The sequence below is a fragment of the Aricia agestis genome, chromosome 21 (genome assembly GCF_905147365.1).
Source record: "Aricia agestis chromosome 21, ilAriAges1.1, whole genome shotgun sequence".
NCBI lineage: Eukaryota > Metazoa > Arthropoda > Insecta > Lepidoptera > Lycaenidae > Aricia > Aricia agestis.
In genome coordinates this window covers 2,881,193-2,906,693 of record NC_056426.1, presented here as the reverse complement: position 1 = coordinate 2,906,693, position 25,501 = coordinate 2,881,193, and the positions used below count along the sequence as shown (strand labels likewise).

The following is a 25,501-nucleotide window of genomic DNA, read 5'->3' as shown; positions in this document are numbered from 1 at the left end:
TGCTCATTCTGTAATTTTCACGTATCCAGTAGTCTGTGTTTTCACTCAATGTATGGAACAATCAGAATTCAAAAATAATAATTTTCACGATTTTCTTCTACATTTCATAATTATCAACAATAAATTGCTCACAGAAAAATTACAGTCTGAATAAACTATAACTAATACATGCACAATGTCAGTGCGGTGTTATTACAGAAAATAAACTTAAAATTATTTTTTTACCAATAAACAGGTGCTCTTTTGCGCGGTAAATAAATACATTGTGTTCGTAATCTGAGGACACGTGATAAGTGCGGACGTTCAATCTCAGTGTTAGATAGTCGTCTCTAGTAAAACATGGACAAGAATTTATCAGTTTGAGTTGCAGTGTTGGTTAAACAGCGGGACAATGAGTTCAGCGTTGGACTTTAGTACGGGATACTTCCCGGAATATTTCTACAGTTTAATCGAAGAATTAGATGAACATCCCTGGCTGTTTTCTGCCCTAGCTTCTATTCTTGTGGGGCTAAGTGGAATCCTACCTCTGCTGATTATACCCATAGATGAAACTGCATCTTTTCAAGATGGGGGTAAGTTGCTGTTCTATTTTTAAATAAGTTGCGCGTGTGATATTTTTTTGCGACAAGAAACATGATCTGAGATTCTTTGTTCTAAAACTTAATGTATGGTCTACCAATAAACTAAGTAGGTAGGTACTCAACATTTCAATCTTAGCTACTTAATTAATATTATTTAATAGAATATTAATTTCATAAACTGAAACTAAAATAGGTTTAGGTTTTAAATTTTGTCATGGTATTGTGTCCATGTCGTAAATTATATAGTATTGCTTATGACCTCAATAATATAGTATTGATTATTGAGGCAAAACAGAAAATTAAACTTAAAAAAATAAGATTTTTCTATATTTTTTTCTAATAAGATCTTCTCTGTAACTCTGCAAGTGACGATAATGTCTTACATTTTGGCAAAGGCCTTTATAAGTAATTGGGAATAAAATGTGAATAAAATTATATACTTGTTTACAATATTATCTATACTTATTACATATTATAAAACAAAGTCGCTTTTTTCCCTTATGTCCCTTTGTTCCCTTTAATTTTTAAAACTACCCAACGGATTTTGATGATTCTTTCAGTGTTAGATAGCCAATTTATCGAGGAAGACTATAGGCTATATTTTATCACGCTAAGACTAATAGAAGAGAAGAAATCGAGGAAAATGTGGAAAAAACGGGGAAAATTATTTTAAAGGGCTAACTTGAACGCGCTAATCTCAGGAACTACTGGTCCGATTTGAAAAATTATTTCAGTGTTAGATAGCCCAGTTATTGATGAAGGCTATAGGCTATATTTTATCACACTAAGACTAATAGGAGAATGTGGGGAAAACGGGGAAATTATTTGAAAGGGCTTATCTTGTGAACTACTGGAGCAATTTTTATGTTATTTGGCACAGATAAGAAGTAGACCATGTGAAGGCTCATAGGCTATCAATTTTAATCCTTTTTTCAGTGGCTTTATATTTTATACCCTTGCGACGAGGGGTAGGTCGCTAGCAATGAAATATATATAAAGCAAATAAACATTCTGGCCAGTTATAAAATGCAGTTGACTACCTAGCTATTAAGTTTAAAAGTAATATTACTATTTATTCTAATGAATTAAATTTTATAATATTATTGATATTTAAAATACAATGTCACCTATAATATTTTTGTGTAATCAAAACTATCTTTGTAATAAATCCTATGGGAATAAGTGTCTCCATAGTCCATACCCTACTAAATCTGTCTAGTGGAATATATAATACATGTTATGGTACAGTCAACAAATACCACACACCATGACACCATACATTTTTAATATAATATTATGTTTACATTTTTAATCTAAACATTCTTATGGCCGTTCCCAATATTCAATCTATCTCTGGTTTGACATACAACCAATCGCAGCTAACATTGAATTGACATAAAATATATGTCTCTAATGTCTAACGGCCATTCCCAATATTTGATCTATCTCTGGTTTTGCCCTACTAGATATAGGAATAGCTCACAATTGACATAAAATATTATGTCTAATGTGAGCTATTCCTACCTCTAGTAGGGCAAAACCAGAGATAAATCAAATATTGGGAACGGCCGTTAGTTTACTTGCCGTTAGTTTTAAATTGTGTATTCATATTGTATAGATTAAGTTATTTACATTGTAAATTTAATTTTTTTAAAAGACAAATTTTCCACTTTTTTACTAAAAAGTGGCCCCGTGCGAGTTTCTTACGCCGGTTCTTCTCGCCGGGTTAGTTCCCGAACCGGTGGTAGGCAACATGTAGTTCAACATTCTGAAAATATTTGATTCAAATTTATTCAGAAATAAAACAATTTTTATTTTATTATTTTATTTATTTTACTATTATTTAACAGGGAAGTAAAATTTTACAAAAGAAGGATGTCAAATGAAAACTTCCTTTGCGTATGTTTACACAGAAATGTATGATAATATTGACATTGAAACTAGGAACTTAGCTTATAATAGCAGAAATTTATACGTGGGAGAGCCATGCTTCGGCACGAATGGGCCGGCTCGACCTGATAAATACCACGTTCTCACAGAAAACCGGCGTGAAACAGCGCTTGCGCTGTGTTTCGCCGAGTGAGTGAGTTTACCGGAGGCCCAATCCCCTAACCCCTACTCTATTCCCTTCCCTACCCTCCCCTATTACCCTATTCCCTCTTAAAAGGCCGGCAACGCACTTGCAGCTCCTCTGATGCTGCGAGTGTCCATGGGCGACGGAAGTTGCTTTCCATCAGGTGACCCGTTTGCTCGTTTGCCCCCTTATTTCATAAAAAAAAAAAAGTAAAAAATCTTAACAAATGTTAATGCCTGTAAAAATTTGCCCAATCCGTTCAGCGTTTTCGAGTTTAGCGTTACTAACACAATTGATTTATACGTGGGAGAGCCATGCTTCGGTACGAATAGGCCGGCTCCGTGTTTCGCCGAGTGAGTGAGTTTACCGGAGGATGGGGCTCCTACCCTATTCCCTTCCCTACCCTCCCCTCATAAAAGGCCGGCACACACCTGCAGCTCTTCTACAACGCTGCGAGTGTCCATGGGCGACGGAAGTTGCTTTCCATCACGTGACCCGTTTGCTTGTTTGCCCCCTTATTTCATAAAAAAATAAGAAAATTTTATAAAATGTACCAATTTTGATATGGAAATTCCTTAAGAGAATAGTTTGTAGTCTGCACAATCCATTATTCACAGTAATAATATATTTAAAACTTTTCATGCACTTATTCCACTTAAATTTATTTATTTAATAAATGTTTCACAATTGTACAACATTTATACAATTTAATAATAGTGTTTTATTAAATTGTATGAATGTTGTTCATCTTCAAACATAGTATGAAAATAAAAAACACTATTAATGGGGCTTTGCAAGAGCCTTGTGGGGGCTCCGCAACTAATACATAAATTGTTTTGATATAAATGTTATCAAACCAGCATGGAAATAATTAAAGACATTTTTTGGGCGATCCTTTAAAAAACATCACTTCTTAAAAGGGTTTCACCTTGGTGGCGAGAGTTTGAGAACCACTGCTGTTTATTGTAATATCTCTGACATTCATGCTAATTATTATTTTGAGTGCTTAGCAGACTTTACGGTCCTCTGAACATTAGATAACTAGTCGAGACTGAAAAAACCGAAGTGGCTAACGCAATATCCTAACACAATCTTTAAACTGATTTGCTTGGGAAATAGATTGTGCAATCACGAATTTCGTTAGTGTCAATTTGTTGCTGAGATAAATCGATACTAAGTAATATTATAGATGCGAAAGCTTGTCTGTCTATCTGTCTGATACCTCTTCACGCCCAAACTGCTGAACCGATTTTGCTGAATTTTGGTATGGAGATACTTTGAGTCCCGGGAAAGGGCTTACGCCTTAGCAGCGTTGCCAGACGTCCCGATTTTTCCATCAAAATTAAATGTCCCGCGCGGGACAAGCTCAGTCCCGCTTTTCGGGTAAAGCCCGAACTACGTGCAGCGTGCTGAGAAAGGTGCGTAATGAAGACAAGACTGTGGGAGTTAGAGGGCTGGATTGTCTTTGGCTACTTTTGCTATCTATTGTCACGTAAACGTAATTCATGCCTTTTTAACGCAAATAAAAAGATAACAATTAAAAAAACTTTCGATTTTATACCTTTTTTTACCTTTTTTTGACTGAAGAATGTCGCTTTTTCATCCAAAACTTCCAAAGTCCCGACTTGGCAAAAAAAAATCTGGCAACGCTGGGCCTTAGGCTACTTTTTGTTCCTGAAAAATGTACGTTTTCCCCGCGATAAATGTTGAGGGCGTCAGACAGACAGACACACTTTCGCATTTATAATATTATGTGCAGCGTGGTTGTGTGGTCGGTGTGTGCAGCATAATATGGATTATCTTAAGTGCAGGAATAAGAGCGATGTTAAACACGCGATTATAAATGTCATTTAAATCCATGCAAAAATGCAGGTAAACGTATGGCGCTGTAGCTACTTATTTTTAATTTAAAATCAGTTACGACAACTTCAAGTACGGTATTCGATAAGAACGCGATAGAATTCTACGTAACGTTAGTCGGAAAACCAAAAAAGGTCGAAACACCGCGCCGGATGCCTCTTAGAAATAAAAAAGCAGCTGCCCAGCATTCTTGGAGGTTTTATTCTTTTTAAAGATTTGAATTTCGAACCCTGTGGGAATTGGCATTAAGAGGGCGACTAACCCAAAAAATCATCGTCCTTCTCTCTTCACACTCACGCCCGTTTTTTATATACCAGGTGAAAGAGGACGACGCGGATTCATCGCCAAATTAGTTTTTTCTCAATAACTCGATAAATATGTCAACATTTTAAAAATCCGCTAGGTCGATCTCTTAATGATAGAGTTTTATACAATGTGTTAAAATATGAACTTAGTTCAATGCACGGTTATGGCAATACTTAAATGAAAAATTCGTGAAAATTATACGCATCTTTGTGATTTTTTTCTATCGAGAAAATTTTAAGATATCGTGTTTTTGCTCAGATCGAATTCTCGGAAATATAATGTAGTATCTAATTTTAGAAAATGAAAGACTTCGGGGCTTATTTTCAAGTATAAAAATGAATTATAAAATAGGGTTAGTCGCCCCCTTAATTAAAAATTAAACTTTTGTCCCATACACTACAGACTACAGTAAGCCCCATAAACTGTATCATTTTAATTACGGTTATAATAAATGTAAGTAATTAATACCCGTCTCTGAGTGTGGCAGTTACCCCTTTTCAACCGACTTCCAAAAACGAGGAGGTTCTATTTTCGGCAATTTTTTTTAGTTCCAACGATTACTCAGCGGGTTATGGTCCGATTTTCAAAATTCTTTTTTCCACTTCGTAGCTCTTGACAACAACTTACCGTCTGAAGGGCATGGAGTGCGAGATATTTTGAAATACGTGATCCGATCCATTATGACCGATAAGATAATTCACAAGTGGTATTGTAATCCGTCAGAGAAAACGATCTCAAATTGATAACATTCTAAATAAACTAATATTAATACAGCTTCGATCTGATTTAGATGCAGTTTCTGTAAAAACCACAAACTGATACTCACTAACAAAAAGCCGAGCTTTGTCAGGGCTGGCGTCGTCACACTTTGACTGACTAGTGACTGATCTCCTATTCTCCACGACACGGGGAATCCTAGTGTGGAGATCAGAGTTTGTGTAAGATTAGCGTGTAAGTTTCTTTAAGCGAAATAAAGATTTGTTTGTTTTGATCACTCATGATAATACATCTACCTTTTACATTCTATATATAAATAAAAATTACTATGTTAAAGCACAAATGAATAGCGTGATAGTTTTTCCGTAAAGTGTACCACAAAATGAGGTTGTGGGATTTACCAGGGCTCGCGTCGCTCGCCCTGATAAAAACGTACATTCCTAATATATTATATTTTGACGATTTATTAGCGCAGTCATTCTCAAAGTGTGCTCCGCGGAGCCCTGAGGCTCCGCAAAGTCCTTGTAGGGGCTCCGCGAGAGATGTACTATCAGGGGTGTTGATTCCTGGGCAGATGGGGGACCTATGTAGTTTGGTCGCGTTACGTCAAACCCAGCCGTTAGATCACAATTAACATTGTAAAATGTTAGTTGCCCTCTTTAGCCAATCATGTATTTAATTAATTCAAAGACAAAACATTCTTTTTTGGAGGTGCGTCAAAAATGTCACGAGCCTTAAAAGGGTTCCGGCACCAAAAAAGCTTGAGAACCACTGGTTTAGCGTATATGAGATTACTGGCATCCCGACTGGATCAAAGCTGTATTAATATTCGATTTTAATAGCAGAATCGTCTCCAAAATGTCTACCTATAATCTTCAGATAAAGAAATCAAAGGTCATCTTGGTTTCATCAAAACCAAATTCATCTCCGCAGATAAGGAATAAGAGCGCTGGGTGAATGATCTGAAACTCGACCTTATGCTAATGTCAAAGAGTTCATTATCGGGCACGCGCTATCAGCGGTCACGTATAGACTGACAGATGATAAGATATCGCGGTCAGAAAGACGAATAAGAAATTGTTTTAAATGTGGTTTTTGTATAAAATAAATAAATAAAGTTATTTCCGCCAAATAGATTTTTTTTGTTGTTCAACGTCAAGTTTTTAATTTAGCATCTGCGGGGCTAACAATTCTGCAAATGAATTGTCAAAACTGTCAAACTGACGAATGTCAAATTAGTACGAATTACTAGACATGAATTCCAAGCAGACTTGCATATTGCTATTTTAAAAGAATCATTTTATGATTAATTCGACAAAGAGTGGCCAGTAACAGCACAAGATCGCGAATTGTGGTAGAAAAGAGGGGAGGCCTTTGCCCAGCAGTGGGACACAGTGGGCCAATAATAATAATAATTATGATTCTCCATTCTCCAAACGACCATTTTAGCCCCGCTGATATCTTGTTTAGCACAAGATTAACACCATAGGCCAAAGTAAAAATACGAATTTTTAGGGACAAACTGACACTTATCATATTGTCGATCTGTCACTTGTCGATTCTATCGTCGAAACCCATACAATATGATCTTCCTATGGCCATTTCGGTGCTACGATGCCACAGACAGACATACACCCAGACAGACTTATAAGAATGTATGTGTTTCAAATCTAAATTTTCAAATCGATAATTTATTTAATCTACCCACTTACAAGTAATCTTTAATAGCCTAATAGATACAAGCAGTGATTTTGATAACATCTATTGCTTTAATCTGTTCGTACACGATAATCGTTACGTGATAACTGATAACAATGTCGCATATTTGATGAAGTGTGAAGAATCCATGAAAGGAAGGTTTAGGTTATCAGTACTTAGGGCAAGAACGCAACCCCTTAACTTGGTGGTTATAATTATAACTAGGGTTGGACTGGAGCACAGAATAGATAGTACACTTGTACTATCTATTCTGTGCTCCAGTCCAACCCTTAGTATGTATCCTCCAGTTACTTAACTGGAGGATACAGGGCACTATGGGAATAAGACTTAGAACTTGCCGTCTTTGTAACAGAAACTTTTATTGCTTGAGAACTGCTCTTTCTCATTTTACGGCATCAAAAACTATGCCCTGCAAGACGCTAAGGGTATGATGGTACCCAAATACCAATACATCTAAATCGGTTCAAAGTTCGCCGCAAGCGTTAACAGCGGGGCTAAAATGGTCACTTTTAGCAATTCTTCTCAATCAATTCAGCAAATGAATTGTCAAAACTGTCAAACTGACAAATGTCAAATCAGTACAAAAATACAGAAATGATTTGCAAGCAGAGTTGCATTTTGCGATTTTAGAGAAATTAATCATATTATGATTCACATCATGATTCTTCAAAGCGACCATTTTAGCCCCGCTGTTCAGTTTAAATCCAATATCGAATAGACTTACAAATTTTAAGCCCAGCCAAGGAGCCAAGGCTTCGAGGAATTTAGGCTGTGGTGGTAGTCGATTAGTTGGCTTCGACTACAGACAAAAATCGCACAGCCTAGTTTGAAAATTTTGTAGTTATTTATACTTAAGTACAAATCATACAAAAAGTTTATGGAGCTCGCTGCTCGATCATGATAATTTATACTGTTATGTGTGGTTATACTCAAAGTCAACAAAAATTGTGTGTATTTTCAGCTGGTGCAGCCACTCTACGGGTTCTGCTCAGCTTCGCGGTGGGCGGTCTGCTGGGGGACGTGTTCCTGCATCTGCTGCCGGAGGCCTGGCAGAATGACGTGGCTAATACGAAAGGTGGGTCTTTGTGTTCTAAAATATCTTATTACCAACCTAAACGATCGTTTCTACCGTTTTTGGGCATTGTAAACAGAATTAAAAATGTAGAAAATCCCCCTTATTTATAGTCAGTAGTTAGTGCTTTTAATCTGACATCAATACATGGCTCGGCCGGCAACGCAGCAGCAGCTGCAGCTCTTCTGATATTGCGAGTTTCCATGGGCGATGGTAGTTGCTTATCACCAGGTGACCCGTTTGCTCGTTTGCCCCCCTTATTTTATAAAAAAAAAACATCTTCCATCAAGTCTAGATTCTACCAAACAGCAACATAGCATTCACAAACGTTAAGCGACATTTAAACGACGACTTATCGAAACTGACTGTTACAAACAACTTATAGGTACTTATAGGATCGACATAAGTCATTGTTAAATTTTGTATTATAAATCTACTGTACGAGTGTTCGTCGCGGAACTCCTAAACGGCTGGATGAATATTTTTTTTTGTTTGCATTCGCAGAATATGGTTGAGACTTAAGATTCACAAAACAGCCAGATTAAAAAATATCATGCAGGACGTTTGTCGGGTACGGTAGGTAGTTTAAGGTAGGTTAAGATTGGTGACGTCACAAAGACCACGTCTTGACCCGTCAATCGTGGATATTGCTTCCGCTCTACAAACTTGAATCTCATTTGTGTTCAGTTTTCCCCGTTCGGTTTTTGTTATTTCGATTTATTTGGTACTTATTTTGGCGTATCGATAAATTTTGCCTATAGCCCGGTCTACGAAGACGTAGATAAACTGATATTTGTGTGTTGGTGACCAGCCTATACTAGAGGTAGAGCTAGTAAGAGCCAATGCTAGTCGCTAGACTAGAGTCTAGCTCTAGACCATCTTTCAGGCTCTTGAAAGGTGAGGAAACCAAAAAATCGACTGGTCCAAATCTCGCCAGTTCATGGTCATGGCATCAACTCGTCACTCGCCATTCATTTGCATAAAAGTCCTGTGAAAGTACTTAAACGCTGATGAGTAAAGAGAAGAAAACTTCAAACGAAATTTAGGTTTTCCTTATCTCCGACAGAACTCCTGTCAAGATAAAAGAACTTTAAAGTCTAAACCTGATTTTAGGACCGAAAATTGAACAAAATAATTGATTCTGTGCATTATTTTTAAGATGCGGCTCTTCCAAAGCAAAGTATAATTTGGAATCGCTTTTTAAAAACTCCGGATTACGTTGCAGTTTGGCTATAGTATTTATCGATACTCGATTTCGACTACGTAAATTTTTAATATGGCAAATTTTACAGCGTCATACTAAATATTTACGGTATCGAGTATCGATAGTTAATACTATAGCTTTAAACTCATGGTAGCCCTGATTCACCCGTATTTACAAACAATTACGTTTCACCTACATACCCACATAATGTATGCTCAAGTTTATTGTCACGGGCCACGGCTACGAGGTTTCGTGTTGCAATATGTACCGTACAGTATGTAATTAAACGAGTAGAAGATATTTAAAGTATTTATTTTATTGATACTAATCGCCGTACTCAGAGACATTTAATTACGATTAACTTCAATTAAATGAAGAGTTTGACAGATAATGTATGGGGCTTATGTCAAAATTTTGAATTTATTACATTTAAGTAATTAATGTTCCACTCTGAGTGCGGCAGTTAGACTAATACACAGCCACCATTCCTGTCATGGATAAGAGAGAGACATAGACAAAGAGTAAATGTACCACAGACAAAAAACTTTATTTTAAACTACAATGCAATAAAGTAGACTTTACTCGTACATCTAATCATTTCAATTCCGAAACTCCTCCCGTAGCCTACAAAGGCTGGTCCTTCGAGCCGTATCGTCAACATTTCGTCAATTAACCATCACGCGATGTCCAATCCTCCGTCACACATACATTACTACAAAACAATTTATGAGTATTTAGACATGAGGGAAACATGCTTCAGTACGAATGGGTCGACACTCCGAAATTACGGCCCCACTCAGAGATTATAAATATTATTTAACTTTAATTTAATTATTATGTCAAAATGTTCACTTAAGGTTAACATCTCAGCAATATTTTTTACTTAGTACGCTCAGTATGGCCGCCAAAGAAAGGGTTTCTTTCTATAGAAGACAAACTGACAGATTGATAAAGGAAATCAGCCATTTTGTCCCTTAAAACTGTGGTTTGTGTAGAGATGGGGAAGATGTCAATGTATTTAAAAATATATTAAATATCAAAAACGTGTTTTATAAAGCTATTTAAATGTAATTAAATTTCTATTCTTTCTCATTTCTACTGTGCTCACCCGTATTCTTGGTCAATACTTAAGAAGCGCCTCGACCTCAAAGAACGTTTCAGGCTCTGTGATTGGTTGGCTGTCAAAATTTGGACCAATCACAGAGGCGAACCGCGCCTTGAGGCCGAGGCGCTCCTTAAGTACTGACTAAAAATACGGGCCTGAGCCTACCGTTGACCCACAGGGCCCCCGCCAACGATATCAAAATACTAGTTCTATGGCCCCCGCTACCAATGCAATGCAATGCAATGTGTGCAATGCACACGGGCGCCACCCTCTAGGGGCGCCAAATCGCCATCGTTAAGGGGGCCAAAACCAAGGGGGAAATTTTTTTTTGGTCTATTTTTGCACTTTAAAGGTATGGAACTCTTCTTGCGCGAGTCCGACTCGCACTTGGCCGATTTTTATCTGCATTATTTCACCTACCTACCATAAAAAAGATTAAAAATGCCTTAAGGGGCGATAAAGTCCTTTTTTTGCACACAGGCGCCAGTATCCCTTACGGGGGCCCTGTTGACCCAGGCTTGTTATAGTGACTTAGGAGATAAACTAGAGTTATGTTTGGCTTAAAGATACGTCTAGTAGCCATATTTGTTGTGTAAACAATAAATATATAATAATTATTGCAATGACTAACAACACATAAATCGAGTGATTATACTTGCTTGGAACTAGAAACCTCAACGGCGATAAATTTGTGACGAGGAAAAATAAACTCACATCCGTCTATGTAAAGTTTATTATTGTTTGTGCACATTCGTCATTTGCAACACAACACCTCGGTTGACTTGCAAATTTTATATTTCGAATTCGAGGAAGCGTATTCGCGGGAATTTGAATACCGATCTTTTAGAAAACAAAATTCGCGCGCTTCTTATTGTTTTTTTTTTTCGATTTTGTCGATATTGTGGCTAAGGCATCAGTATAAATGTGCCAGCGTAACAGAATCAAGTGCAAAATAATGCCATGTCACAGAATATAATATTTTAATAGTACTCCGGCCATGTCTTATCAATGTCTTCATTCAAAATCATTATCATTTTTATCATCATCAATCACAAGAGTAGTGCGGCACGAATGGGCCAGCTCGAGCCATACTTCTCAAAGAGCTTCGTCTAATGGCGGCTCTCGACATAGGCGAACGCGTTGGCCAACGCGTCTGCAGACGCGTTGGCCCAATGTATAGAACGGGCGTTCGCGCGTTGGCCGTAGGTATTTAGACGTTGGCCAACGCGTCTGCAGACGCGTTGGCCCAATGTATAGAACGGGCGTTCGCGCGTTGGCCGTAGGTATTTAGACGTTGGCCAACGCGCGAACGCCCGTTCTACACATTGGGCCAACGCGTCTGCAGATGCGTTGGCCAACGCGTTCGCCTATGTCGAGAGCCGCCATAAGAGAAAACGTCCGAAAACCAAAATATGATATCCTGCTTCTATCGCGAAATGCAGAAACGAGATAGCAATAAAATATGTCTGCATGAGTTTCACTCAGTTATCAGTTGTACCAACTAACTTTAACTTTAACTTTGACTACAGTGCAAAATGTCAATTCTTTGGGTAAAGTTAAAAATGGACGCCATCAAAACGCCATATTTAACTATAACCATAGAGCTCGACAAGGTTTTAAATGCATGTGGCGAAAAAAGGAACTAACGCTGTCATCATACAAAAACCGCAATTTTTGACAGTTCTCCTTTACCAGCAGCGCCCCCGCCCACGCGCATGTATAACCTTGTTGGATCAGCTGTCATCTGTCAATTTCTCCGGGCAAAGTTAAGGGTAAAGTTAAAGTTAAAGTTAAATTTACCTTAAGATAACTATAACTTTACCCACGCCTCTGGTGCAACCCAGTCTTAGTAACATTTTATATTATTTGTTAGGAAATAAAGATAGCTTAAAGTGGTTTATGTTTCTAACTTGCTATAAAATACAGTGTAGTTACATTAACATAATATATTTTATTTTTATTGACTCAACCACAATGATAGCACGTGCACATAGTGCAGTTTGTTTTTTATTTATCAAAAGAAGTCAAAGCAGATAGTATGTAGACATAATAATATAATATTATTATGTCTGCCATGTATACAAACACCATTTAATTCATGATAATGAGTCTGTTTTTACTACACAATACATAATAGGTACATACTTATACTTACTATAATAATAATTAAACCAAAACTGTACATGATGAGTTGATTGCCAATAATATTTACATCTATGTTTGTTGTTATTGTTTTACAATAATTATATTAAGTTAAAATATTAAATATTTTAAGGTTTTTTTTTTACTTTTTTCTCTTATGTGCGTAATATGGGTTCTTTGGACAAAGACCTATTTGATAGAGAATGTTAGGCAAAGGTCGGAGCAGAGGGCGCTACTTGCACATACGGTAAATAATTCTACCGAAATCCGTCATGTTGCACACGTAGGGTTGCCAGGCGTCCGGATTGAGCCGGACACCTGGCCTGTCCGGCCAAAATTAAGGGGAGTCCGGACTTTGTAGGGCTTTGAATCAATAATTATTATTAATTTTATATGATCTACTAATTTTAGAAAATGTAAAATTGTATGTTAAATTGTTTTAATAAAACAGAAAATTACAAATGCATTTCTACACTAAGAGTTCAGGTTCTAAGTACTCGATAGCAGGATTTTTTTGTACAAATGTCCGGCCAAGCGTTGTCCGGCTTTTCGGTTTACTGACCTGGCAACCCTATGCACGCGTCATAATATCAGAATATTGACAGAAACGTTGTCAAACATCGAACAAAACTTTGTTTACTGTCCATGCTGGTGCTGTCCCTAGCGTGAAAACATTGCCCAAGGTTAAAGTGCTCCAAGGCTTTAAACGAACGTGGACGGGGCGCTGCTGGTAAAGGAGAACTGTCAAAAATGACGTTTTTGTATGATGTCAGCGTTAGTTCCTTTTCTCGCCACGTTCATTTAAAGCCTTGTCGAGCTGTATTGCTATCGACTTCCACTTTTAAAACATCTGAAGTTTTTACTTTTTTATTTCAGAGGGCGAGCATGTGTCGATGAAAAGCGGTCTGTGGTGCCTGTTCGGAATGCTGGTCTTCATAATAGTAGAAAAACTCTTCGCGACGACTGAGGTTAGTGATATAAAAGTCTCTCTTATTTTATTTTTTTAACAGCCAAATAAATTGCTATTCAAAAGGCAAATAAATTATTGAGTACCGTGAGCTGTTGTCACTTGTACCTTTCTCCACTTGAATGTTGAAACTTCTTGAAGTTTCTCAATTTTCGAATTTCGAAACGCATTATAATTCCGTGCACCTTTGGTTGCGGCGCCAAAATTGAACTAAAACTTGACAGGTGTCAATTTTTTTTTAATGTGATTTTGTGGCGAAGACCAACAATATAAATTTTTTCCTTTTTTTTTCAGGAGGAAGAGGAGCCCAAAGCCAACGGCGTTCAGACTATAGAGATAGAGGAGATAGAGAAACTGTTGCGCGCGGGGCGGGACGGCGGCGGCGCGGCGTGCGGGGGGAACACGCCCACATACGACGGCTGCGTGTTCAACAACAACACTAAAGGTGGGAGTTGTGAGTGCAGTGAGTGTGTTATACAGTTAGAGGTGCTAGAGTAGCTACTGCTGCAGCTGTAACTAAGATGATGTTGTTAGCTGGTAGTGTAAAACACGTTATAAATATACATTCATTGACCATACAAAATTTAAAAAAAAAACTAGCGGTACTACGGAACCCTATATTGCGCGTGGTCCGACGTGGTATTTTTTTTTGTTATGCGCCTTCAAAATTCGATATTCAAGTCGATTTTTTTTCAATTAAATTTCTTAATATTTGTATACAATTTGATAACTTATGCAATTAAAAGCAACTTTTGTTATGAAACCACTTTCATAAACGCAATATTTAATATTATACCTGTCGAACAAAGTTGTCTCCCGATGCGTACAAACTACGAAAGACTGACGTCATACTTTCGTAGCACTTTGTATGGAGCGTTTCGGGCAGGTCTATTTTGTGAGATATTTGAATTGTCATATCTTGTTGAATTTTTAAGCTATCAGAGTCATTCTTTCAACGATGTTTCTATTTTTTAAGTGTCTTTCAATTACCGATAAGAAAAAAATAATAGTAATCATGCCTATTTTCTATTTCAGGTGAAGGTTGCTGTGCGGTGGTGGAGGCGCGCTGCGGCGGCACGGGGCGGTGGATGGGCCGGTGTCTGCTGCGCGAGGCGCGGGAGAAGGCGACGGCTGCTAGTAAAGATAAACCGGCTAAGAAGGATGTGAGTATGGAACGCTAGTGAAAAACTAGTAAACAAGTTATTACTCTACTTCAAGAATCTAAAAAAGTATTATGTTTCTTTTATTAATAATATACAAGATGTTAGTGTGAACACCGTTATCCTCAAAACCATCAAATGAGCCCGTCAAAATGCACAACTTTTTCTATGAGAAGAATGCTGGAAACAAAAAAATCCGTCTTCATACCCATACGGATGCCCGAATCGTCAATTTGTATGGGTATGAAGACGGATTTTTTTGAGTTCCCAGCATTCTTCTCATAGAAAAAGTTGTTCATTTTGACGGGCTCATTGTATACAGGGTGTCACAAAACAAAGTGATAATACTTTAGGGTGTGTATGAGTCCCGTGTATAGTTTACTGTAAAAGTAGCAGCGCTGAAAGAGCATTTTTTTTTTCACTTTTGTATGGGGAAACTCGTGAGTCGTGACACTGCGACGCTTGCCCATACAAATCGAAAAAAAAAATTGGTCTTTCAGCGCTGCTACTTTCACAGTGAACTCTCTACAAGGAACACATACCCTAAAGTATTATCACTTAGTTTTGTTACACTCTGTATATTATGTCGTACATACGTTAATAATTTATAAGTAACTTATTGTATTATATTAAATATAATACTTAATTAAATATTGGTATTCCAGGTGGCGGGGTACCTGAACCTGATGGCGAACTCCATTGACAACTTCACCCACGGGCTGGCGGTCGGCGGCTCCTTCCTCGTCGGTTTCCGAGTCGGTGTACTCACCACGTTCGCTATACTAGGTAAGGTATAATATACTCGGCGAAACGTGGCGGGAGCGGTCATTGACTCCCTGTCAAAAACTTGTTATTTTCTATATTAAACCGCAATTGACAATGAAGTGTCAGATGTTCGGTGTTCCTAGTCCATTGTCATTTGTCAATAGCGGTTTATAATCGTACTTAGTTCTATGTAGTGCTAAGTGCCAAAAAAATGACATCTCAGGACGATCGAAGGAGTGGGAGCTGAGAGTATACACACTGATTAATTTGTGGTGTACTTACCTCCAAATATTTTTTTTCTAGATGTACCTCGAACAGAAGTTTGCGAAAAAATGTACTATACTTTACTCGATGAAATATCCGCCATGTTTCATCGTACATTTTATGCGTGGGAGAGCCATGCTTCGGCACTAATGGGCCGGCTCGACCGGAAAAATACCACGTTCTCACAGAAAACCGGCGTGAAACAGCGCTTGCGCTGTGTTTCGCCGAGTGAGTGAGTTTACCGGAGGCCCAATCCCCTACTCTTTTCCCTTCCCTACCCTCCCCTATTCCCTTCCCGTCCCATCCCTACCCTCCCCTATTACCCGATTCCCTCTTAAAAGGCCGGCAACGCACCTGCAGCTCTTCTGATGCTGCGAATGTCCATGGGCGACGGAAGTTGCTTTCCATCATGTGACCCGTTTGCTCGTTTGCTCCCTTATTTCATACAAAAAAAGTACATAGAAAAAAATACTGTTCCTGGCGCAATGGAGTTGCGGGCGCGGTAGCGGTCATTGACTCAGTATAGATGACGCCTGCAACTCCATTGCGCCATAACTCGTTTATCGAGCAGGAACAGTAAATTTTTCCGGGATAAAAAGTCTCCATGTTCTTTCCCGGAACTCAAAGTATCTTCACGGTTCAGCGGTTTGGGCGTAAAGAGGTTACAGACAGACAGATTTCGAATTTATAATATTGTAATTTGTAACACGTGGGAAATAATATTTGTTGTTGTATATTATTCTCCTTTTTGGTGGTTAAGTGTAATTACTAATTAACCTTTTTCGTTTATTAATTTCAGTCCACGAAATCCCTCACGAAGTGGGCGACTTCGCGATCTTACTGAAGAGCGGTTTCTCGCGGTGGGAGGCCGCTAAAGCACAGCTGGTATGTTATTACTTATTTTATTTTATAAATAATCTTACATTTTTTCCGTAACTTAATGACGCCCGCGGTGGTAGGCACCATTAGTAACGACGTTCTGTAAATATTTGTAAAAAATGTATCTTATATATAAAATTCTCGTGTCACAATGTTAGTTACCGTACTCCTCCGAAACGGCTTTACTGATTTTAACCAAATTTTATATGCATATTCAGTGGGTCTGAGAATCGGTTACTGGGTACTTTTTATTGATAAGTGCATTTGTTGAATAAATAATAGTAAATTATTACAACTCGAGACTGACGGCGACCATTGTTTGTGTGACGGGACAGCGATGGACGTTGCCATGATGACATTCTTATTTAGTCACTTCAATCTTCTGTATATATAAAACTCAAAGGTGACTGACTGATTGACATAGTGATCTATCAACGCACAGCCTAAACCACTGGACGGATGTTATGACGTAGGCATCCGCTAAGAAAGGATTTTGATAAATTCCAACCCCAAGGGGTTCAAAAAGGGGATGAAAGTTTGTATATAATAATACTTCTTAACGCGAGCGAAGCCGCGGGCAAAAGCTCGTAAAATAATATGGACGAAATAATTCAGCTGGTTCTAAATAAAAAAGTTTGATTTGGAGTTTATTATGCAGGCGACGGCGTCGGCCGGTCTAGTGGGCGCCATGACGGCGGTCATATTCAGTGGAGCCAGAAATGCTATTGGTATGATATTTTTTCTGTACAACAATATTTTATATTTTCCAACAAGAACAAATTATGTATTAGCGCCCCATTGTTTCAATTTAAAATGTATCCAGATGAAATAAATCACCCCCAAGCCCCTACACTACGCCCTCATTTTTACCTTCAGCGCCCACAAAGAGGCGTTGTCGACCACTTTGGGAAAGACTGCTGTAGAAGAAATAGAGAGAAATTTCGAAAAAGACCATCGAGACCTCCATTTTCTTAAAATTTTAATCACCTTAAAATATATTCTGCGTAAATCGCATCCACATTACACTACAGTTTTTGTCCGATTCATAATCCCTACGTTTGACGTGTCTGTCTGTCTGTCTGTGGCATCGTAGCATTGAAATGGGTGGACCGATTTTGATCTAGTTTTTTGATCTAGTGTTTTTGTTTGTAAGCTGATCGAGAATGTTCATATTAGCTATCATCATCAGCTCACTCAGAGCTGAGATATTAGGGTTTGTCTACTGTACATTTTTGAACCGAAGACTGTTTTTAAATTTTAACATTTGTATATTATGATGGCGCGATGACCTAGACAAATACGAGCCAGTTTGGCCTACAGCTGCGTTGGATCGAGAGAACTGGAAGACTTCGGGGGAGGCCTTTGCCCAGCAGTGGGACAGCCTAGGCTCTTTAAAAAAACATTACATATTTGATTTTTTTTATAAAAACATTGATTGATTGGTATTTCCAGAGGCGCGAACATCCTGGATCGTGCCATTCACGGCAGGCGGGTTTCTACACATAGCTCTAGTGACGGTGCTACCGGCGTTACTCCGGGAGAAGGACCCAAAGGCCTCCGCGCAGCATCTAGCAGCATTGTTAGCTGGTATCGCTGTTATGGCCGCACTTAATTATTATTGCGGGTAGTTGTGAAAAAATATCCGGAGCAAGCCAATTTAGACCGTATTACTGTAGTAATTAAGTTCAAATTTCAAGTATGGTATTTTCCCATTTGCTATGGAAGAAGATATATATAGAGCGTCCGCGCAGCAACTCGCAGCGTTGTAACTGGTATCGCTGTTATGGCCGCTCTAAGTTCAAATTTCAAATGTGGTGCCCATGTTACTACACATAGTTCTAGTGACGGTACTACCCGCGTTACTCCGGGAGAAGGACCCTAGGGCCTCCGCGCAGCATCTCAGGATAGTTGTAAAGAAACCCGGGTCAAGCAAATTTCGACTTTAAAACAATAGTAGTAACTCTAAAAGTACCTGCGGCACTATTAGCCTGCGTCATATTTAAAGCCGCATTAAATTTATTACTGTGGGTAGTAGTGAAAAAAAATCGGGTCAAGCAAATTTAGTTCTTGTTACTATAGTAATTAAGTTCCAAATTTGAAAGTGTGATCATGAAAAGCGATATCTAGTGGCACTTTTGGTCGTTGCAGTGGTAGTCACACATTTTATCGGTCAATATTAACGTGGCTAGATGCACAATTTTTATGGGTAGACAGATATTTAGCAGACCAATTTTAAACTGCATAAAAATCAATTTCCATACCATGTGTATGGTATAACCGAATATTTGTAATATAAAAACAATATTAGCCTTATTATGCTAAAAAATAAACGTCCTGTGGACACAAAAAAGTATTAAATAATTAAGTTTAGTTATAAGTGTATTGTACTTTGAGATTTGTATCAGCGTTGCCAGATTTTTTGTGTGCCAAGTCGGGACTTTCGAACTTTTTGAGTGAAAAAGCGGGATTCTTCAGTCAAAAGTGGGTCAAAGTAAATAAAAAAGGTATAAAATCAAAAGTTTTTTGAATTTTTACCTTTTTATTTGTTAAACGTAAAACGTAAAATAACGTTTACGTGACAATAGGTAGCTAAAATAGCCAAAGACAATCCACCCCTCTACCTCCCACACTCTTATCTTCATTACGCAATACGCTTACTTTCTTTCTCAGCACGCTGCACGTAGTTCGGGCTTTCCCCGAAAAGCGGGACTGAGCCTGTCCCGCGCGGGACATTTAATTTTGATGAAAAAATCGGGACGTCTGGCAACGCTGATTTGTATGTACCATCACGGATAGTTAAAAATCCTACATATTATGTAAATTTAAACACCAGTTGTTTTCAAATAATCACTGTTTTTTGCTCATTTGTCATTTTTCAGAAGTTTCAAAAGGAGTTTTTAGTGGATTTCGTCAATATATTATATTAATTTCATATTAATGTGTACATTAATTTGAGTGCTGTATTTTAATTTTTAGTTGTAAAATACATAAAAGTACCAGAAATAGTTTTGCCAATTCTTTTTGATAAATATTCCCCTTACTAATAAAAATGTTTATACTCGGCGCGGCGAACCTTGATCCCTATGACACTGACAGTTAATAACATTGTAGTGGCGTCACCATTAAATTAGGATCATATTGGAGGCGTCTAAAAATGCCATTTATAAATTGTACGTAGCTTTATGCCATTACAATGATATTCCGTTGGAACTTTTAACAATTCTTAACATTTACAAGAAATTATCTCAATCTGAATTTACGTGTACGTCCTGCAAAACTTACATAATCGTTAAATGTCACACGACGTAAGTTTTGCAAGACGTAAACGTAAATTCAGATTGAGATAATTTCTTGTAAATTTTAAGAATTGTTAAAAATTCTAACGGAATATCATTGTTATAGCATACACTTACGTAAAATTTATAAATGTTATTATTAGACGCCTCCAATATGATCCTAATTTAATGGTGACGCCACTACAATGTTATTAACTGTCAGTGTCATAGGGATCAAGGTTCGCCGCGCCGAGTATACACAGCGAATAACTTGAAAAGTTACGTGACAGATAAAGTCAGTCACACACTATGCTATCATTATTAGTAAGGGTGTAAATATCTTTATAAGCATACAAAACATAAACTACAAACTGTGAGATAGTAAAATTATATCAGCTAATTGTTAGTTAAGTTAATTTAAGTTTCGGATCAGACAATCGAATATTTTTAATGTTAAGTGTATAGAGCTATAGGGATATTTGGTGCGTGGATCACATGTAGAGGTGTGCATCCAAAACTCTGTTACTTAAGCCGGCCTCTAGACGAGCAATTTTATTGTCAGCTCGTATTGCGTTACATTATTGACCGTCTAGGGTTGATATTTCCATCTAATTGTCAAATAAACTGTTCAATAAAATTGAAGCGTGATATTGATAATAAAATTGCTCGTCTAGGGGCCGGCTCAAATAAAACTAGCAACTCATATTTCTTTCCCATGCAAAAGGATATTCTAATGAAATTAACAGAAGTGTATAAAAACTTATGTGACACTGCCATGCGCCAATACATCCTTGCAGGATTATAGAGCTGTGTTTATTTTCAGTACAAATATGTGTCATACTATACACACTATAAAATTAGATAACATTTCTTTTAAAAATCATTTCAAATAGTCTTTACAATTATACCAAAAAACGTAAGTAAGTATACACTAATTGTATAATAGTATATTATATACTCCACTAGGATTTATAACTCCACTCTTTTGTGATATTTAATAATTTTCTATTGTCAAAGTGTTGTGTAAAGAACTTTACACTTTTTAATCGAATCCCCCTTAATAATATATTATACAATAATAAAATTAGTTGCATAAATTACTTTTCCTTGTTTATTAAAGGCCTTTTGTTATAATATAATAGATAAGGAAAAATATTGTATTACGCGTTGCTTAAATAATTTCATAAATCATAAGTAAAGGGGGTATGTTTGTTTGTATGTTTATTATAATAATAACCTACTAATAAAAACATTTACACACCAAACTTCTATAAAGTTCTTGTCCTTGACTGCCAAGTGACTTTTAACGTACAAGAGAAAGGCATTATAATTTATGCGACGTGTAAATATTTTTTAGCAATGGATTAGTCATGGTCACAATTTTATTCATCCCATCTAAGAAAAGTATCTAAAATCATGTGTCTATAGCTACGAATAATAAAAACTAAGGAAACGTAACTCCCATAATATTACCGTTTTTTGGTTCCTTTCGAACTGTCATGTAACGTCAGCCTGATACCGCCTAAATATTGCAAATGTATTAAAATGTGTACCTAAGGTACACTTTTTTGACAAGTATTGTAATTTGTACAACATGTTTTTGACGGAGTTACTTTTCCTTAGTTTTTATTATTTAAGGTCTATAGTTATGTTAAGAAGCTATATTTTTGTAAGAAAATTATTTCACGTAAAAAAGTAATATTGTACTCGATAGTAATTATTGACATCATTAATGTACAAATAATTAAGTATTGCCACTATAGTCAATAATTTAGTATTTTAATGACAAAACGTTTTGTGTTTTAAAAATAAAAATCATAATTTTTAATTATTTTAATCAGAATTATTGTGTTTAAATAGACGTATTATAATATAGTGATAATAATTATATTATAACACACTACATCCAAAATAATTATAATATCGTCTATAACATGCGTGAACATTGCTATATACAGTGTACTCACGGCAGAACATTTTTGATATCCTATAAAAATAACATACAATTTACTATAGTCCGTCAGGAAAGTGAAGAAATTAAAAAGTGGCAACATCGTAGTCGTCATCCCTTTCAAATCAATCTAAGAAAAAAGGGATGACGATGTTGCCACTTTTTACTGGACAGACTATATATAATGTCGGTTCTGCTGTGCTATGTAAATAATATTGGATTTTGTTTTTGTAAATAACAAAATGTGTAAAATGCTTTTTTTTTTTCAAATTATATTTTTGAATGCATTTAGTCGTGTAAAGTTAAACATATTGTGATAGATATGGCCATTTGTAAATTGTTTAAGATAGTAAATATAACGTTTGTTAAAATATAGTGGTTGTTTTATTTATAACTAGATATTCCGCACGTAAACGTCAAGGCGTAAGAAACTCGCACGGGGCCCACTATTTTACCAAAAAAAAGTGAGAAAAAATTAATCTTTTAAAATAAGGTTCACAATGTTACATACAACCTTTTTTTCATACGGGCCACAAACATGTTTTGGTCTTGGTGTCGCGGGCCGCAACAATGTTTTTTTGTGTTAATAAAATATAACATTCTTCAAAAATTAACGATTTAAAAGTGTAAAAAAATTAACGACTTTCATGATGACTTTTCATTATTTTGTCGGTGGGCGTGAATTTCAAAATGGTTTAACACTTTGGTGGTTTAACATCACGCGGACCACAGATAAAGTCCCGGCGGGCCGCGGGTTGGGGATAGCTGCTTTAGGGTGTGTACTGTGTATGTCCCTTATAATATAGAGTTCGCTATGAAAATATCAGCGCTGAAAGAGTAACTTTTTTCTCACTTTTGTGTGGAAAAATTCATGAAATTTTTCTCAATCGCGGTTGTATACAAAACTATTAAATTACAAGTATTTTGACAGGGTGTCAATGACCGCTACAGACAGAATAACTAAATATCCATACTAGTCGACGTAATGATTGTTGGTGATTCGTTACAACTAACAATAATTAAGGTAATTAAGGTATAATTAAGGCAATTAATAGAAACAACATGTATGTAGTTAATTACTTTTTATTACTAATTAATGTTTACAATATCATATATTTTCACAAAGTTCTGTTACTAGGTAATATTTTCCTTACCTAGAGATCGAACTATATATTAAAAATGCGTAACTACCATACTAAACACACAATAAAATATAAATGGACAGATTGGGTTGATTCTTTATGTATTTACTATTTATAGAAAAGGACGAAATGTAAAATTAAGCAAAAATAAAATCTGTTATAAAGTCAACATTTCAAAGTTAATTTGTTTCCATTATAAAAACTATTGTTGCTGCTCTAAAATATCTGCCGTTATTTCATATTGTTGAAAAATAAAATTGGGTTTTGTTTGTAAGAAATGTATCATCAAAACAAATCGTTAAGAGATCAAAAGCGCTTTCAATGACATTTCTTCAAATACATAAATCAATTTTTAACGTGGATTAACTATATAAACTTGCTAAATAAAATAGCCCATACAACTTATACTAAGTAATAATAATGTAATATATTGTTTAAATATGAACACTTAATCGCTTCTTAAATTAAGAGGCTATATTATTATGCCAATGAAGGACATTTTGTGTATAGGACGGCCCCTAAATTTAAAGTAGCAATATACCCCCCTTTCTAATAAAATTATTTAAAAAGTAGCTATTCAAACAATTTCAATGTTGTTTTCTTTGTCCAACAAATTGGAACATTAACATGACAAGAAAGGACACAGACAGATATTATACAATAACCCAGTGGTTCCCAAACTGTGCACCGCGGCGCCCTGGTGCGCCGTAGAAAGGCAAGAGGGGCACCGTGAGTTGATTCTCCATCATTATCCGAAACGACAAATATTATAAAATTAACTTTTAATGCTAAGTACTCACATACGGTTTTGCTCGCTAGTTTTACTCCAAATCGGGCAATAACCACCGTGTGGACCGCAAAACTGACAGCTCGAAGGCTCGCTTCGAGCCGGCTCGATGGAATTAAATATGTCAAATATGTCGTTTCCTTCGATTCGAAGTAAAACTATTGAGCAAAACCGTATGTGAGTACTTAGCATAATACTAATTATATAAAGCAGATGGTTAATTATCATTTACCTGTTTGACCTAACTATAATCATTAAAGGTTTTTATTTATGTACCTTTTTCTAATATCTAGGTAGAATAGGGCGCCGTGACAAAATATTGTGACGAGTAGGGCGCCGTGACAAAATATTGTGACGTGTACTGCGCCGCAAGCTGAAAAAGATTGGGAACCCCTGCAATAACCAATTATTTAAATATTTTTATTAGTTTTAGACCGACTTACACCAGTATGGGCTTGAGATTTAATATTATTCATTCAAGAGAAAACGTGATATTTTGACAGGCAATAAACAATAACCCAGGCTAGTTTAAAACCAAGCCACATTGGTCTTGTGTTGTCGCAACGACGTTTTACATACATATTGTATGATATACCATATTAATGCGTTGTTTTGACGGAACAACGATTCCAGATAAAGTGAGATAAAGCGCTGCGTTTTTACCGTCTTGTGTTGTATTATCGCGCGTCGACGCAACGCAAATTACGTATGCGTTGTTCCAACGTAATACACTCAAGCAATGTTGCCTTGTGCACTTGCAGAAATTTAAAGATTATTTAACTTGAATTTAATGTTGATTTTTACAAAAAAATAAAAATATAGTATCATGTGTTAGTGTAAACACCGTTATCCTTGAAACCATCAATCACCAGTTTTAAACTATTTTTCTAACAAATACTATAACAGTATGAATATCGACACCGATATATTGTAACATCTGACGTCACATTTCGTTTCGACCAATGGTGGCGCGTTTAGTAAGTTTGAATTTCCCTCCATTAATTTTCATTTGTTAAACAACATTTTATGGGTTTAAATGATAACTAATTAAAAAAAAATACCTTTTGATTATAATGTGAGGATGATAAAGATTACGGAAAAATATATTTGAGATGGAATTATTTTTTTGCATATTCCCTATTGCCGATCCGGGCATCCGTATGGGTATGAAGACGGATTTTTTTGAGTTCCCAGCATTGTTCTCATAGAAAAAGTTGTTCATTATGACGGGCTCATTTGATGGTTTCAAGGATAACGGTGTTTACACTAACACCTTGTATAATGAAGTTTAAGACACAATCTTTGTTGAATAAAGGAGTGAGCACACTGAGACGGGCCGTGCCGGGGCTCATCGCAAAAACCCACCTCCGTACAATTTGTATGGAAGCGGATGCGCGTGTCGCACACTGTGTCGGGGCGCAGCGGATTTCCGCTTCCATACAAATTGTATGGAGGCGGATTTTTGCGATGAGCCTCGGCACGCTGAGCCCCGGCACGGCCCGTCTCAGTGTGCTCACTTCTTAAAAGTAAT

At 36.7% G+C, this 25,501-nt stretch overlaps 1 protein-coding gene across 2 annotated transcripts; it reads left to right on the top strand.

Annotated features, from left to right (window-relative positions):
- Positions 1 to 21: 21 nt before the first annotated feature.
- LOC121737590 (zinc transporter ZIP13 homolog) lies at positions 22 to 19,260 on the top strand. 2 transcript variants are annotated; one of them, XM_042129248.1, is made up of 9 exons: positions 22 to 572; positions 8,219 to 8,332; positions 13,657 to 13,748; positions 14,042 to 14,192; positions 14,780 to 14,910; positions 15,573 to 15,693; positions 16,736 to 16,821; positions 17,474 to 17,543; positions 18,268 to 19,260. In XM_042129248.1, the coding sequence occupies exons 1-9, from the start codon at positions 392 to 394 to the stop codon at positions 18,441 to 18,443; spliced, it is 1,122 nt and encodes a 373-aa protein (XP_041985182.1). In that variant the 5' UTR covers positions 22 to 391; the 3' UTR covers positions 18,444 to 19,260. The 2 variants fall into 2 exon arrangements, with proteins under 2 accessions (XP_041985182.1, XP_041985183.1); XM_042129249.1 differs by having other exon boundaries at positions 23 to 572; positions 14,783 to 14,910.
- The last annotated feature ends 6,241 nt before the right edge of the window (positions 19,261 to 25,501 follow it).

Coding starts and splice junctions, on each gene's coding strand:
- LOC121737590 (XM_042129248.1), top strand. CDS start 392: ATGAGTTCAGCGTTGGACTTTAGTACGGGATACTTCCCGGAATATTTC. Junction 14,193..14,779: donor GTTCAACAACAACACTAAAG/GTGGGAGTTGTG, acceptor TATTTTCTATTT/CAGGTGAAGGTTGCTGTGCG. Junction 14,911..15,572: donor ATAAACCGGCTAAGAAGGAT/GTGAGTATGGAA, acceptor TTGGTATTCCAG/GTGGCGGGGTACCTGAACCT.